The sequence below is a fragment of the Camelus ferus genome, chromosome 10, assembly GCF_009834535.1.
Source record: "Camelus ferus isolate YT-003-E chromosome 10, BCGSAC_Cfer_1.0, whole genome shotgun sequence".
Classification (NCBI taxonomy): domain Eukaryota; kingdom Metazoa; phylum Chordata; class Mammalia; order Artiodactyla; family Camelidae; genus Camelus; species Camelus ferus.
The window spans coordinates 15,355,440-15,372,794 of record NC_045705.1 but is presented as its reverse complement, the minus strand read 5'-3'; the positions used below and the strand labels follow the sequence as shown (position 1 = coordinate 15,372,794).

Sequence of the window (17,355 nt, the reverse complement as noted above, 5' to 3'; positions counted from 1 at the left end):
GAATTTTAAGCTATTGCTCAGTAACAGGTTGTTTGATCAAATTTAGCTAGCTTTTCTTCATATCAGTGCAGACACAGTTTAAATATCCTTTGAGTGAATATTTTTTAAGGGTTGACTTAATTTCTAATCAAACTCTGAAGGGCCTTTGGGCTTCAGAAAAGTTAAAACTATAGAATTACCTTGTTCTTTCTTGGGGCCAATTAACTGGGCAGATTCTTTGCATTCAGTTGAAGTCCCTGAACCTTAGCTAAAGTTTCATTTTCTCGCTCAGCAGTTGGAAACCTATCTCTCTGAGCAACAGAAACTAAGCCTGAACCTCAGGAGCACAGAGCGAAGCAGACCTTGGCGCCGGTTCCCCCCAGTCTGATGTGCAGACTACCCCAGAAAGTGCAGTTTCACCCTTATCCCTTTCAAAAGCCATGAAAGGAAGTGGAGGAAGTATGCCAGGTTGTTACTCAACTCTAGCATTTAATCAAGCATTACCCGGGCTCCTCAGAAATTCTCCAGCCTCTAAATTGAGAGTGGAAACAAAGGGAACACAGGATGGAAACTACTTAACTGAGCCGACTCCCAGGATTACTCAGGATCATGCGGCCACTCTCAGGCAGGGCACAGTTATTCCCTGAACTTCTGAAAGTCAGCAAGAAATCCCACCTCAGTCCTAATGATGATTTCTGACTTAACATGTCTCACAGCATCCTCAAGGATCCAATACACACTAAGTCACTTTGTGTTAAGTGTGACTTTTTATTTTATTTATTTATTTATTTATTTATTTATTTATTTATTTATTTATTTATTATTGATGTATACCCAGTTTACAACCCTGTGTTCATTTCTGGTGCACAGCATAGTGATTCAGATATACATATATATTATTTCACATTCCTTTTCATTATAGGTTATTACAAGGTATTGAATATTATTCCCTGTGCTACACAGTAGGACTTTGTTGTTTATCTATTTTATGTATAGTAGTTAGGATCCCTCCACCCCTGTGACTTTCTATAAAACCGATGTCAGTGCACTGTAGATGACACTAAATGACCCCACCACACTCTCTCCATGAAGGTTTTAAGTAAACAAACAGGGCATCCCCACTACGGGAAAGACTTGTTTATGAGTTGGGAGAACAGCACGGGACTGGCACAGAGCAACAGGTGCAGGATCTGATTCATTCTGATTTCCTCACCTGCAAGGGAGGAACCTGGCATGTGTCAGAAATTCCTGGTATACCAGGGGCCATTACTAAAGTCTTTGTCTTTTTTCCCTCCCCCAACTTAAGGCAAGAAATGGATGTCCTTTGTTTGCCAACACTCAGGAGAACTAGCCTGCCCTGAAGTCAAAACAACCAACCTATGAAAGCTGGAGGGTTGGGCTTTTTTCTTTCTTTTTTTCAAAGGTCTGAATGAGGTGATGCTGACAGCTGAGAAGCAGGTCAGTCAAGTTTTGGGCGCTCTATTACACAAGCAAGACACAGCCAGTCCCACTTAATTTTGTTTCTCTGGCACCCTCACGCTCAGTGGGACATCGGGACACCTAACCCATCTGCCTTCTTGAATGCACGGCGACGCATTCAAGCCAGGACAGCTGTGATGTATTTCAGTTCCTGTTTGTAAACACTCCCTAGACTTGAAGGTAAGTGTGTCCTGGATTACATAGGATCCTTCCCTCTTCCCCTCTCTCTCTGTCTCTCTCTGTTTCTTTCTCACTTATGTACCAAAGAAAATCAAAGCAGGTTGAACTTTTGACAGAACAGTCTGGCAAGTACCTGCAGAGACTCTTGTAAAGACAGGTAGTTGTTTCATCAAGTAATTACCTTCAAAATGAGCACTTGCACTGAGTTCACTTTAAGAATTATTGCCAAATTTGCTTTATGATGAAACCTGCTGAAGAGTTAAATAAAACCCTTGCCTAAAATGTACATGAGTACAAGAGAGTTTCCTTAAGTCAAATCTTAGTAAAAGTTTCAAAATGTTTAAAGTGGAAGTGACTGCATGAATATAAGTTGAATACTTAGATTTAAATTATGCATTTGGCTTAAAGAGCAATATAATATGATAGCTTTTGAAAAACAATCTACTTAATACAATGAATTACAAGCTCCCATATATCTCTTCTAAAGATTTTCTTAATTAGAAATTGACAAAATGTTGTGTATATAATTATTTTACTTTGCATGCTACGTGTCCATGTACAGCGCTTGTTGGCAATCTGAAAGTCTAAGCCAGCTGTTGCAGGAGACACCCCATAGAATAAAGATACGGGTGAAGTTTCTTAAAATTATTTTCAACTTGTGGCTGTGAAAGGCTTCTTTTACTAAAGGGATGTTGTTTTACTGTTTACCACTTTCTAGTCGATCCACGGCAGCTATTCGGCTGTTTCCATGGACAGTGAAACAAGATAGAAGGACAGAATTCCCATGTTTGGGAATTTGGGTCCAGAATATTTCCTTTGGAGACACAGTCTTACTAAGCTTAACACTCTTCCACTTAATTATCTCAGCACCGATGTTTATGACTGAGAGTGCCCAGGTTAGCAGGAAGTAGGACATGCTACACAATTTCCTAGGCTTATGCATCCCCCAGCCCTTTAATGAGAATGATGCTCACCAAATTTGATATTTGGTGTTATATTTCCCGAAGGAGAGTCATGTTTTTCTTTTTATTTGTTTCTTTCTTTTAAAATCAAATAAAGATATGCCTAGAGTCCTCAGGTATAAACATACCTTCTGACTAGTCTTCTCACCCTTTCAAAACCCTCTCATAGGAGAGGCATTTCTAGAAGCATAATTCCTTATATCTTCCCTTACGGTGGCCCTTTCATTTAGGGAAAGCAAAATACTGTCCAAGATTGGAAAGGCCACTCAGAGTAACTCAGAGAACTCCACGTTAGACTGAGTTTCCTATGACAAAGACAAACAAAATTCAACTGCCCTAATTTGTAGCTAGAGATCTGTAACAAAAACTATTCCAGGCAGCTGAGAGGGAAGAAGCACAGTGTATATTCTTTAGTTATTCTGCTACAGAAACATGTTTTTATATCATCCCCGGTGTACCTAAACTGATGTTTTTATTTAAATCTTCTGATTCGTTTAGAAAGACTGGCACTTCTCTTCTTTGGCGTGGGCTGATTCTCTGACACAGACCAGGGTACCTCCTTATTTTTTAAGCTTGATGTAAAATGGGAATGACTCAGTTACAACAGGAAGGCTGGGCAGAATAATAACTTTACGAACTTAAGAAGGAGCAATATTATACACAGTGAATGTGAATTTGCTTCCCTTAATGGCCACAGTTCCCCTGCCCCACCCCTGCCGCCGCCCCACCACCTCCTGCAGCCCCGTATACAAAAGAAGTAATAGGAAATCACTTTTTAGTGCCAACACCAAAGACAGGGGAGAAAATAGTGTTCATTTTCTTTGTATAGAGGAATTATTTTTTAAAAATAGTGAAATTCACACTCTGAAAGTCTTTTTTAAAGTCTAAGTATTAGAAACAATAAAAAGAATATATACAGAGAAACTTAGAATCTGTGTTTAAGGTATCACAAAGTGGATGGAAATCCTCCTCTCCTTCTGTTCTCTTTATAATCATTCTAATCTTAGACATCGTTCAAGTCTGTAATGATTTTGGCTCTGTTCCTATGAACTCAAAATTCCTCTGAGGAGTTTCCACCTAGGGGCAAGAAAAGCCAAAAAACTGGGGGAGAAATGATGCTAACCTAGTTCCCCTGGTTTTCTCTCTTTCTCTACAATTTCACTTTTCTTTCACCCTCACATTCTGTCTGCCTCCACCAGGCACCTGGTTGACTGATGAACGTGGGAACTCACAGGCATGCCACCCATCCTCCAGTATAACTTTATACAACACATATACAACATAGTGTAAATATCTTAACTCCAGAGGTAGAGAGAGACAAAGCAAAGTGTAAAGAATACAAATTTCTTTCTTTTATTGCCCTCTGTAGTTTCTGTATCGCCACCATTAAACTTCCCTGCTTACAACATGCTTTGTTCAATTCAGAATAGTGTCAGACGTAACCAAAATTGCCTCGTCCTTGTCCCAGCAAAAACCTAGGGCTGGGGTCCGGAAGAGCTGATGACTTCAACTCCTCTGCTTCTGTCCCTTTAAGACAAAGAGATCTGAGTAAAAAGCATAACCTGGTTCTCTTAGAAGCCAGAGAGAAGAAGCAGAGTGGTCCCCAGCTGCCATGCTGGGGCAACAGGAACAAATCAGTACCCACAAACACCTTACCCACAACTGTATTAATTCTGGAATAAACTGCAAATAGTATTCACAACAAACCGTGCTACCCCTCTTCCTTTTCTCTCTTTTCCCTGGAAATACATTATAGGCAGTAACAGAATGCTTGGCTCATTGAGGGCGTTGGTATCTTTGGTTTTCAAGTTACAATCAAAAGCTGGGTGAAGGGTAGAGAGATCCCCCTGGTGGTTCCATGTTACAGGCAAAGTGAAGCAGGAACAACAAAACTCACTTTGTTGACTCCTGGTATGTGGATTCCCATTACATGCAGGGAGCAAAAGCTCTACGCCACGTTCCTCGTGCAACATTATGAGAAAATTAGAACAGGTGAGGGTTGTTTCTGTACCCCCTCTGGTGACCACTTCATTAGGAAGAGAAAATAACCAGAAAGTCTAGGTATAGGGAAAGCAAATCAAACTCCCTAACGTTATGACAGGTGGCCAAGTACAATGAATAAACGAATCAGACCACTGGCAGTAGATAATGAAAAAGGCTACAAAGTTTGCTATGAACTTGACAGAGTTCACAGGAAAGAGCTGTTTCTGAAAAGGTATATGTAAGTATTTTTTAAACAAAACTGAATAGTATTTTAAATGTGCTATGTGAGGTAACAGTTTAAAGAAATGTTAGTGAACTACAGGTCCTGGGGATAATCACTCCTGTTTTATTAATCTATAAATTGCATAGTGACAGTGTCTGTCCAGAAACGATGGAGACAATTACTGGGATTTTTTAAAGTAGGATAGAAATGTGTTGAGTATGTTTAAGAAAAAATTAAGTTAGAAGTCCCTATTTTTCCACTGTTTAAAAATATAAGATTATCAACTGCTCTGGTTAAAATAATAAAGTTTGGAGAACCTGTGCTAAGAAAATGCTTGAAGGAAAAAGTTCTAAAAGATAACAGGGTACTAAATTCTATAGGATGAGTGATTACTAGCTTTTAATGCCAACCTTTGAATCCTAACCTGATCTTTCAGCCACTAGCTATGTCTCCTTGAATACACTGTTTACATTTTTATGTCCCATTTCACATCCGTAAAATGGGATTAATAATCCCTTCCTCATTACTTGATTATTTTAAGAATTAAATGAGAAAACATGCAAAGCATCTGATATAATAGATGCTTAAGAGTAATGTCTTCCAGCTATACAAACAATTTTTAAGATCTAAATGAATTGTCTTGATTATCACAGAAGAGTGAATGAAATATAAATAAACTAATTATGACAAATACAAACACCTGTATAATTCCTCCCACATCAAGACAGATTATCAGGAGCACAGACACCTGTTTCATGCTCACCCAATCAATACTGTCTCCTCTCTTCCCACAAGTAACCACATCCTGACTTCTAACACTCTAGTTTGTTTTGCCTTTTTTTTTTAACTTTATCTACATGGAATCACACAGCACAACTGGCATTTTAAGCTCTGCATTATGTCTGTGATAATCACCCGTGTTACTGTACTAGCTCTAGTTTATTTTTCATGCACAAATATTTTGCAATTTATCACCCAGTCTGTTACTGATGGGATGTTTAGGTTGGAGACACTTACAAATAATGCCCTTATGAATGGTCTTGTATGTCTGCCTGCTTGCTTTTTAAGTAGAATTTTCTTAAGTGATAGGCACAGGGCATGGAAATTATTCTGTTCCTTAAACCTTAGAAATTCACAGGCATCTACAGCTTTTGAAGAAAACTATTATATTAAGATGTGTTATAGATATGTTTAAGTTGTACCACCATGTAAGAAATCATTAAGCAAGGAGGCAGGTACTTAAAACCAAGCAATAATCACAAGGACTATTTAGAGGCTCCTTAGACCCTAATGAAAAATCATGAAGTTAGAAAATTCTGTGAAAATTTCTGGGAGAGCTTTTAAGAAATGGCAAGTAACGCTGAATCTAATAATCACAGTTGCACCTCCTCCCTTTTCTTATCTCAGTCATTCTGGAGGTTTTTAGTGAAAAATAAGCTCTAAGGTCTGATTCAAAGAATACAAAGTCAGTTCTCAGATTTTACTGTTTGAGGAGAAATAGTCTAATGTTTTTTAAAGAATTATTTTTCCATTTAAAAACACTTTAAATTTTATCACTCATTTAGGTTGGAGTCAGTAGACCTGGGTTTCAATGCTGCCTTTTCCATTCATTAGCTTCCATTATTGGCCACTCTGAACTTCAGTTTCTTCATTTGCAAAATGGGGATAATACAAGCTACTCTTTTTGTCTCACAGGATCAGTGTGAGAATCAAATGAGATGATATTATAAATTGTAAGGCATTTATAGACATATTATTATAGTCTAAAATAAGAAATGTAAGTTAATGTCTATTAACTGCTTACTTTAGATCAGATATTGTTTAGAGTACTTCTACTTAAATCATTTCATTTAGTTTGGAGAACACTGTGAAGTCAGTATGATTATTATGATATTGATAAAGCAACTGCTTAATATACTGATTTTTTTTCATATATTATTCATGATAGAAGCCAGAATTACAATATAAATATAATTGTAAAACCTTTTCCCCATAGCCTTCTATCTATGAATTGTGGCACTTCCATACTTAAAAGGCAGAATGATGTGGCTGGAGTAGAGGTCAGAACCATGGTTTCAAACCCCAACTCTGCCACTGTCTAGTTAGGTAATTTTTTCCACACATACTCCCAACTAGATTCTTCATTTCTACAGTAAGAAATTACAGTGAAAGAATCCTAAAATCGAAAACTATTTCTGACTTTATGTAATATGGAATTAATAGGAAAAAGTGCAACATAAAGTAAAAATATTGTTTAAAAAAATGTTGAGTTCAAATTAAAGAAACTCAAATTAGGAACTAATAAAATGTTTTCAAGTTCATGATTGATTCACTTTAAAGTGATCCATTTAGTGTATAATCAATAACACCATTTTCATAACAAATATTTCAAATTACATCTCTATAAAGAACATGTTTTCTTAAATAGGTTGAAGAAATGAGCCAGCTCTACATGCTCTATATTTATGATACTTAAAAATTTTTACTTAGCATTTCATATGTGTGTGTATGTGTATTTCAGCCTTTCCCAAGTGAAATGAACTTTGAAATAGTAAAATAGTAGTGTCTGGCTTGACAAAGGAATCAGAGAGAGAGACAGAGAGAAAGAGAGAGAGAGAGAGAGAGAAAGGAAGGAAGAAAAGAAAGAAAAGGAAGGAAGGAAGGTAGGAAGGAAGGAAGGAAGGAAGAAAGAAAGAAAGGAAGAAAGGAAGAAAGAAACAAAGAAACAAAGAAAGAAGAAAAGGAAAGGAAAGGAAAGGAAAGGAAAGGAAAGGAAAGGAAAGAAAAGAAAAGAAAAGAAAAGAAGATTATAAAAAAATAGAACTCAGTGAGATAGAACTTAGTGACTCTGCTTTTAATAAAATCCAAAGAAAATTTTTGGAATAAAGAGTATGCTATTATCATCTCAGCATTATGTCTCTAGATTTTTTTTTTATCACTTTAAACATGTAGATCTATTAAAAAAAAAAACCCTCAGTACTTTAATAATTCCAATGGTTATTCTTTTCTTTCAGATTCTCCTTATTAACACTGATATCAAGGAAGGAAGGCTACAATGTTGATCTCAGCCCAAATTGTGCTGATTTCAATTTTGTTTAGTTCACTGCTATTTGGAAGCCATGGGGAAGAAGGTCCAGAAATGAACACAACACAAAGCACTGTAGAAGGCTTAAAAACAAGGGGAAATGTATCTGTGCCTTTGGAAAGTATAGCAAATTTAACCTCAGATAAAGAAAACAGAGAAACCTCCAACCCCAAGGCAAGTAACTCCTCTCTTGGGGAGCCATCAAATAAAACCCACGGAACAGGTTTCTACCATAATCTGTCAACAGACAACCTTTCCAGGGGTCCGAGACCCACGCCCACATTTTCCCCGAGCCCTCCCTTGATCCATAGCTTTGTTTCTAAACTGCCTTGGAACTCATCTGTAGGGGATGAGAATCCTCTGCCAGCCTCAGCACCTCTCAATGCTACATCCACAGTATCTTCCAAAAACTTCACTTGGTCTGTGGTCAATGATACCATGAAAGCTCCGGACAACAGTTCCATGACAGTCAGCAACCTCCCTGCAGCGCCAAACACCACTTCTGTGACCTCCATAATAACGGAATCAGACGGCTGGCCTACCACAACCGGAGACAGCTTGGTGGGGTTTACCCCCTATCCAGAAACAACTTTACAGCCCACCTTGAAATTCACCAACAACTCAAAAATCTTTCCAAATACATCAGACCCCCAAGAAGGTAAATATAAATGGATTTAACTTTCCTTTTGTGTGAAAGTGAATCTCCAAGCCATTACATCTAAGGACTGTGTACTAGAAGAAAAGGAGGAGACTGCAATTACACAGGGAGTTCTCACTTTGGCGGGGCAACCACGCTATGCACAGGGCACAGTGAAGGGATTTCAGGACGTAAGGCAGCATGTACCAGTAATTCCTGCGTGGGAATGTGATGAGACAGCGGGACAAAAATGAGTAGTAGGGTGAAAAGAAACAGAAACAGGCAGTGGTACAGTTTTCAGATACTGGGTGACAACATTTACTGCCTCTCAGAAAGACTACCTGAAATTTCACATGCTTCTAGGAATACAACACAACTGAGCTTTTAAAATATATGTACGTGGGTTTTGAAAATAGAATGAAATAAATACATTTAAAAATTATTTTGAAACCACATATTAATCACAGGAAGGTAGAACACTGATACTAAAAAAAAAATGTAAGCTCAACAGAAGGCTATCCTCCTTAATTTTTTAGTTCAATACTTACTGAACACCATAAAAATGGAATTTAGCTGTGAGTATAACAAGAAAATTGTGTTATGGAGACATTTCTGTTTCATTTAGGGATTAAGTCAAGCTTCAAAACATAAAGTGGAAAAGATCTCTAATATTTAATGAAAATTCATTATATTTGATTTTTTCAGGTCTAAGCACACTTTTCTGAATTAAAAAAAAACATTTTTCTTTTTCCCTCTATGAACTCACTGATTTCCAGTATAACCTACCTACAGATTATATTAATAATGCAAACACTGAATCATATATACCAATTCCTGTTTAAAAGTTGTTGTCAGTGTGCAGGAATAGTTTTAAATTCTGAAATCTAGCCTTTATTATGGTGCTACAAACCAACGTATTGTATGTACATATATTTTCATAATTTAAGACACCCTTCCATTCATACATACTATGATCTTCCATCAGAAAATGTTTTTAAAAATATAGTTTTGTCTTTCTAAACACAAAATACATATTGAAAATATTGAGTACTTACTCCTACCATTGCCTTTAATCAAAAGAAACCTTAGTTAACTTTGTTTCACTTTTACTTTAGTAAAAATTGTGCTGTTAACCTTCCAGCATGTTTTTTTTCATAAATGGGGTCTGAAATTGAATTAGAGACCCTAGAAGACCCCTTGCCTACCTAATTAATAAGCTTCTCAAGAATTTTTTTTTTAAAGCCTGAAAATAAAATGCCCTAAGTATGAATCCAGGGAGCATTAAGTGGTTTATTAACAACTTCGTCTTCCAATAAGGAACCTGGTAAAGGGAATGATGCAGTGACATTTTGGACTCCCTTAAGCTCAGACCTACACATCTGTTTGCAATGTGCAAGGCACTGCAAACATTCTATTTGTTGTATTTGGGAAAATCCTCAATCGGGATATACTTCTATTTCCTCATAACTAGTCTTTTCACTTGGGGTTTGTGGATTCATTTTCTATTACTCACTTACTCGCATTAGCTTTTTATTTTTGAATGATTATAGAGACAAATTCAAAGTTTCTTTCCTCATTCAATTTCATCACAGATTTAGAGTTGATTAAAACCTTAATACAGAATTCAGCATAGAAATTAGATATTAACGGAGCATACACTTGGCATTTCAGTACTAATGGTGTCAGTAAGTAGTGAGACACGGTTATAAAACTAAGGCTTAGAAGTATTTCGAGATAATTCAAATTTTGAAGTACAATCTTATCAGGAAGTATATTTTCCAATATATCCTAAATACTCAGTACTTTATAAACACACCACACACTATATATAGTATTATATATAACCATTATCTAATTAAAAATTACAGTATTAAACATGCTTTGCTTACAGAAAGTCCACATGTATATATTTCTGTTCTCTGAATAATTATTTTCTATTTCTCATCTGTAAATTATTTCTTCTTTGTTCTCTAGAGAACAGGAATACAGGAGTAGTATTCGGGGCCATTTTAGGTGCTATCCTGGGTGCTTCGCTACTTAGTCTTGTTGGCTACTTGTTGTGTGGAAAAAGGAAAACAGACTCGTTTTCCCATCGGCGACTTTATGACGACAGAAATGAACCAGGTAAAACACAACTTTCAGAATTTCACCTGCACACAGTGGTTTTAATTAAGTGAGGATGCTAATGGTCCCTGCATTACCTAGAAGGCATGTGGAGATTCATTCGACAGAAACAAAGTAAAGATTGATTCTGATCTACTCTCTGTTTCTCAAAGAACATAACCAAAATAATTATGGACCTGTCAGTGGAATTTTAAAGCCATATTGCTCACTACATCACAACTGGTTTTAAGTAATAATCCCAGAACCTGAAACATACCCTTATAATTGAAAGATAAGGGTATAATATTAAGAACAAAACGGCCAGTTTTGTTAGCAAGTACCTGCAGAGTCATTCTTTACCATTGTTGAATCTCTTAGTAGCAGTAATTTGAAAAATCATTTATTCTAATTGGGAGCTCTTCCAAAGTTTACATATCTACAATAGCTCTCTACTAATTATCTTAATGAGTCTCTAAAACAGAATCGCTCAAGAGTTGCATATTTGGGTACACACAGTTACAATACACTTTAATTCAGAAAGTTCTCAGCCATGTGACGGTAAAAAAAAAAAATCTATCTATGGATGAGAAATGCATCTGCTAGGAATAAAGTTCTGAGGTGCTGAGTTAGATCTTAATAATACCATATTGATTAGAACAGAAATGATATCACTTCAAATGACTGACTCATCTCTTTATTTTACATTTAAGGACAAGAAAAAAAATCTGTTTTCTGGTGTACACAAGGGACTCTTGCCACCATAAAAAACAGTTAAATGCCCCTGTTGGGTCCCACTAATAAAGTCTTGTTGATTTTTGATAAGATCAGATCATTACTGACATACTGTTAATTTTCAGAACCATTAATTATAAATTTAACTGAATTCTGTTTATGGATTTCTAGCAATCCACAGAAAATAAAAAGTGCCACTTTTCAAAACTGAAGGACAGGATTTCAATCAACAGGCATTTCCAAACTTTTTCTTCTAGTTTCAGGATATTTTCTTCACATGTAACCACATGCAAAAGCTCAGTCTATCAGCCTGATCCAATCTAAGATGTTGTGATTGAGGCATAATAAAATAATTCAGTCACACCACCTGACTTACTCCTTCAATGCAGCTTTGAGACACTTCTTCCAAATCTCCAAAGGTTCCTGGGAGCCCAGTTTGTAAACAGATGGCTTAAGGAAAAGTAGGATATGAGAATACGTAGCTGAATAATTAGATGACTAGTCTGTCTAATTAGTAATTAGTCATTGCTTTAGTATTCAGATACCTAGTACATGCCAAAAGTTTTTAAAAAATAAACTCAAGATCATTAAGGAAATAATAGTTGGCTGTTTGTTAAGAGAGAAAAAAATCGTCCATGTTATTAACCAGAAAACCAGAAGTACATGATAACTTGGATCTATCAGAAGGAAACATAAGGTTTTATAAACAGTTTTCTTTCATCTATGTCTTCAGTGGCTCGCCCATGAACATATTAAGACACTTTGATTTTAAAATTAAAGCTCTTCACTTTTTAAAACTTACTTTTACACCAGAAGTAAAAATTCTGAACATGTTGACAAGACTCTGAATTCATAAGATTCAAAAGTCAATGAGATGTCAATACTGCTTTATATGAAGTATAGCTTTACCTCTGTTGTGAGCTCTCCCTTAGGTTCCTTCATTTTTGGACTAACAGCAGTGAAATTTTGGAAGTTAAAACTGTTCTTAGTTATAGAAAAGAAATTTGGCTTGAAAAATATCTACATATTTAAAAATTTAAAACTAATATCTGAAAAGCCGATATAAAAAAAGTTATTTACTCAAACAGAATAATTCCTACAGTCTAGCAGATGCCTGAGCATGCAACTTCCGGACTGTCACTGTAAAACAATTCTTTTCCGTCGCTTTTTTTTTCAGTTCTGCGGTTAGATAATGCACCGGAGCCTTACGATGTGAGCTTTGGGAATTCTAGTTATTACAACCCAACGGTGAATGACGCATCTACGCAGGCAGCCCAAGAAAATGCACGGGATGGCATTCCTATGGATGACATACCTCCACTTCGTACTTCAGTGTAAAAAACTAAGGGGAAAAAGGCTTCAGATGACAAATGCTCCCCTACATCCTGGCCTTTTCAAATCCAGCTTCCAAAGGCTGAAGCAAGACCACTGTCGTGTGGCTTGTGCCAAAGAGAACTGTAAAAGCATGAGGGCAGTTGCAGAAACATAAAGACAGGATAAATCATCCAAAAGGTTTCCTTTCTTACCATTTCTGACTGTGCTGAATCATCTACTGCGTAACTGCAACTTGTATTTTTATTTTTTTCTTAGTAGGAAATGTTTATGGAATCAGGTAAAACTAAAAGATTTCACATGACGGCCCTGCCTGATAATGTAATTTAAAAATCCTTCATTGACAATAGGAACCCAAAACTACATCTTTACTTTTTTGGGGGGAGGGGGCAAAAACCAATGGATTGACTCTTCACTGCTCCCCACTGTGGTCCCAATGCCATACATCAAGACTGGCATTTTCCTGAAGGGAAACTGGAATGGTGATTTTCTTTTTTTTTTTAATTTTGACCTAAAGCTAGAAAGAGTATGGTACAGAACTTCTGTTCTTGGGAAATTAAAGTAATGCGAGTGAGAGACTTGTATTCTAGTGCATTTTACTTTTCTGTATCAGCAGGTACACAGTCCCCTTGAGTTGCCAAGTTGACAATGACTTCGCATTCAACAGATCATGGTATGAAAGCTGACCCAAACCAGGAAAGTAATCACTTCTTTTCAAAGCATGGGAGATTCCAATCTGTGATTTACTTTAGACTTTAATTAATTGGGTTCTTTAAAAACTCAGTGAAAAACATGGTGAAAAAAGTCAGCCAATTCATATACCTGTACATAATTTTTATAGTTTTAAGATGTTAGCTAGGAACAGGATTTATTTTGTATTAGACATTATTGCTCAATCATATATGGAATAGATTCTGCATCAATGAATGCATAAAATGTAAGGTTAAAATATAGATGAATGGAAGCAATAAGCAAATAAATCATTTTCTGAGCATCACTTTCACAAGGGAAAGGACAAGAGGCTTAATGTGGAGTCTGGTATGTTTCAGTTTGTCTTTAATTATTGCTTGTTTTGTCAGGAAAAATACATTCCGCAGTATGGGAAGGTTGAGGCTTTAGGGATTAGAGGATTAGATCAAGCGCTCAATTCCCAGAGAAGCAGTGAATATTTGAAGAGGGCATATGGAACAAGACTTTATTGTTGAATTGATACATGGTACGTGTGTGTGTGTGTGTGTGTGTGCACGCGTGTGCGTGAGAGAGAGAGACAGAGACAGAGACAGAGAGAAAAGAAACATAGCAACAGCCTCAGAAAATGAGGGCTAGGAAGTAAGTAATAGAAGGACACACTTACCCCATATTGCCATAAAAATAGCAAAGAAGACTGTCCCTCCATTGTCAAATAGATAAGTCACCTTAGAGGAAAACAAAAAACCAGTCACTCTGCTGATTATAATAATCCAGTGATTACTCTTTGCATATACGTACTATGATTTTTTTTTCCCCAGTGGAATCACATTATCTTATAGCTTGCAAACCTAAGATATGCAGCCCTGTCATGCACTCTGCAACTGTTTCACATGATTTTTCTCATGGGGAATGGTGAGGAATCAGCATTTTTCCCCCTCTTCTTCTTTCTTCCCGTTGGACTCTACCTTCATTTATGCTTAGAAGTGGTTCTAGCCCCCTGAGGAAGTATTTGTGGGCCACGAATAGAAGCTAGAGAGTGAGCTGTAAGATGGCAGCTTTTCAGGGGAGGCCCACCAAGTTGCATCTCCTGTTAGCAAGATTTCCAGGATTGGGGGAGTTGCCAAATGCAGAATTCTGCCAGTGAGCCAGCACTTCCAGTGGAAAGGTGTCACCGTGCTGTCTCTGCTCTCTGATGTCTTTCAGAATGTGCCATGGGTCGGGAAGAAGTTTCATGAACCACTGGACATTTGGGATATAGTCCAAGTGCTTTTTAATCAGACATGACCTGAAATTTTATAGTTTACAGTTATACCATGTTACTAAATATACATTTCAGGGTTTCAAGATTTGTTTGATTTTAATAAAGTATAAATTCAATTTACCTTTGCTTCTTTTCATTTGCGTAACGCCCTGGCTCAATTTATCATTTAGTGAGGGAGATTACACCAGTACAGCCGAGGCAATACATGTTTCGTAATCACTTAAGTACCAGAGAAACTATAGAGAAAACAGGACCACTGTTCTCACAGGAGTGAGAGGACAATTTGGGGCTAAAGAACATTATTCCAAGGGAAGTGGGAAAAGAATGGTGTCTTCTTTGCTCAGGCTACAGTCTAGAGGCAGCTCAATGGAGGCATTAAACAACACTAGTGTGTATTTTAGCTGTAACATCTGGAACGTGCTGCAAAACAGTATGTAAAGCAGATAAAGGTGGGATGTATTTTCCTACAATGTAGCGTTCCTGAAAATGTCATTATACAAAAGATGTGCTCCTTCTGGAAGCAGGTGGATAGGTGCAAGTTGTTCTAGATGGCTCTAAACTTCTATGACTGTTAAGGCTTGGGCTTTTAAAAAACAAGAGTTAGTTTTCAAAACAACCATCAGTATATATCATGCACAGCAGAGAAAAGGACCACAAGGAACTTCTCCCACAGAGCTCACAAAATTCCACCCAGCTTTTTTGTGTCCACAGACATCCCATAGAGACACCTATAGCTGCCAAGCAGCTGAACAGCTGTCTGCTTTCCTTTATAAACAAGCCGAGTGCAGAAAACAGCCTCTTAAGAGTGTTAGAACAGAGGCTTCACACACGGGCATGTAAAGGTCACCAAGAAATAGTGGCTTCCCCTACCGCTCCAGAAACAGCCGTGCTTTCAGAAAAGTGACACATAAAAAGCCACACTTAACAGCAATTGTGTTGCCTAGACATGATTTGTCATAGTTCATGTGATATTTTCCTTCGAACAGCTCTTCATTTCTTTTCCTTGTTAGTTTTGCTTACAAAGGTTTCAGGCATTTTTTAACTCAGTTAACTTGAAACATCAGCTTTTCAGAAGCACACCCATGAGACATGGTACTTATGCAGTATTGCTGTAATGTGAGATTTACACGCTTGTAGTGGGAGATAAAGCTGGAATGGGAGCTAGGGAAGACTTCAGAACTGGCCCTAAGGATGAGTGTAAAAGTATAAAATCTCGATGTTAGATCCACAGCTACTCCATGTGGGGTGTATTATGACAGCGGAGCCCGCGGAGATGAAGAGAACAGTTGGAAGCCTGTGTTCCAGCTTCAGGGGCTAAGGGCCTCTGTAGGTGCTGGCATTAGAGCTGCTGAATGAAAATGGGGAGGAGGGGGAAGGAAGAGTCAAGCACAGAGTGGATGACTCAAGCTTAGCTCATGAGTGACTGGCAGGAGAGCCAAGGCAGGAGAACCCTTGTGGCGAATAGGAAAGGAAACCCTCTCTCTATAAAAACCCTTGCTCTATAAAAGAAAGCTCCAGATGAAGGCTTGAGAAAAATCCCAAAGCAAAAAGAACAGACTTTTCTCAAAGGGGGAAAAAAAACAGCTTGTCTGACCTATAAATGTGTATTTGCAATGAATTATTTTGTTAGAAAAATAGTTTGCCTTTATGCACAGGGGCCCTACGGACAAGCATTTCATTCAATAGCATTGATGTGAGTAGGGATAATATATGAAGAAAACTGAAGCAGTTCAAACAAAGCTGTTTTTTAGTGCAAATTCTCTATTATCTTTGACATCTGATTTCTCTTGGAGAGCTGTGGCTAGAAATCAATGAGTGTGGGGATTGTTTAAGGAGATACATTTCTTATTAAGTTGGAAGCTTAAAGTCAATGTCTCCTCTACTGTAGTTACTGGATCTCTCTCTAAAACTGCTTGATGGGTTCAGAATAACTTAAAGCTCTGGAAACTGCCACTTATACTTCATTCGAGCCCCTCTTGGCTAGGAGAACAAGTGGCCTCTTGGGCGGATTCAACCCTGTGGGCCAGGCTATTAAGAGGGGAGAGAGGCAGGGAGCTGGAATTTAGGCTGGAGTTCAGCTGTCTCTCAGCTCCTTGGTTCTCCATTCTTGAACAGAGCAAACAGGTTGGACCTGGGCACAAGCTACACCAAACATGGCAACTTCAGTAGTTCACCTCCCTCCCCTAATCACTTACATATTTAAAATATGGTCCTAGGAATCAGAATCACCTGAGAAGCCAGTTAACATACAGATTTCTAAGCCTTACCCTTGACTAACTGATTCTGAACGTCAGGATGTGGGGCCCAGGAATCTGCTCTTTAATAAATCTCTTGGTGATTCTGATGTACAGTCTTAGGCAGATGCTTCCATGAAATCTCTCAAAGAAGCAACATGATACGTTTTAATTCCATTATAGTTTCAATATCAAGGTACAGTCTGAGGCTCACTCTAGGTATTGGATAAATGTTTGTTGAACAAGTAAAAAAAATTTAAAAAACCCAAGATACTAATAACTATTGTGAATAAGGCTAACTTCAAGGGTTGAGTCATTTTTAGAATTATATTACAAAACAATGCAGGACCCTTGTACTTAGTGGCTTCACCTTAAGTGAGAAATCCCAGCGTAACAGGAATTGACAGTGTGGTGTCAGGTGCTTTGAAAAGAGTATGTGTCACTGAATTACTTCATAGCAAATATTTCTCAATTT

At 37.5% G+C, this 17,355-nt stretch overlaps 2 protein-coding genes across 3 annotated transcripts in view; one reads left to right on the top strand and one right to left on the bottom strand.

Moving 5' to 3' along the window:
* ANO3 (anoctamin 3) overlaps positions 1-17,355 on the bottom strand; it is a 360,516-nt gene that overhangs the window by 59,996 nt on the left and 283,165 nt on the right. For both annotated transcript variants that reach the window (XM_006195091.3, XM_032488381.1), the window contains one exon: positions 14,050-14,110. In XM_006195091.3, coding sequence (XP_006195153.2) covers positions 14,050-14,110 — 61 coding nt within the window. The remainder of the gene's footprint in view (positions 1-14,049; positions 14,111-17,355) is intronic.
* Positions 1,254-13,277, top strand: MUC15 (mucin 15, cell surface associated). Its single transcript, XM_006195089.3, has 4 exons — positions 1,254-1,638; positions 7,821-8,549; positions 10,503-10,652; positions 12,541-13,277. The coding sequence occupies exons 2-4, from the start codon at positions 7,862-7,864 to the stop codon at positions 12,699-12,701; spliced, it is 999 nt and encodes a 332-aa protein (XP_006195151.1). The 5' UTR covers positions 1,254-1,638; positions 7,821-7,861; the 3' UTR covers positions 12,702-13,277.

What these genes read in the sequence shown, in the direction of transcription:
- MUC15 (XM_006195089.3), top strand. Translation starts at nt 7,862, where the DNA reads ATGTTGATCTCAGCCCAAATTGTGCTGATTTCAATTTTGTTTAGTTCA. An exon ending in TACATCAGACCCCCAAGAAG is followed by an intron (nt 8,550 to 10,502) that starts GTAAATATAAAT and finishes TTTGTTCTCTAG; the next exon opens with AGAACAGGAATACAGGAGTA. An exon ending in TGACGACAGAAATGAACCAG is followed by an intron (nt 10,653 to 12,540) that starts GTAAAACACAAC and finishes TTTTTTTTTCAG; the next exon opens with TTCTGCGGTTAGATAATGCA.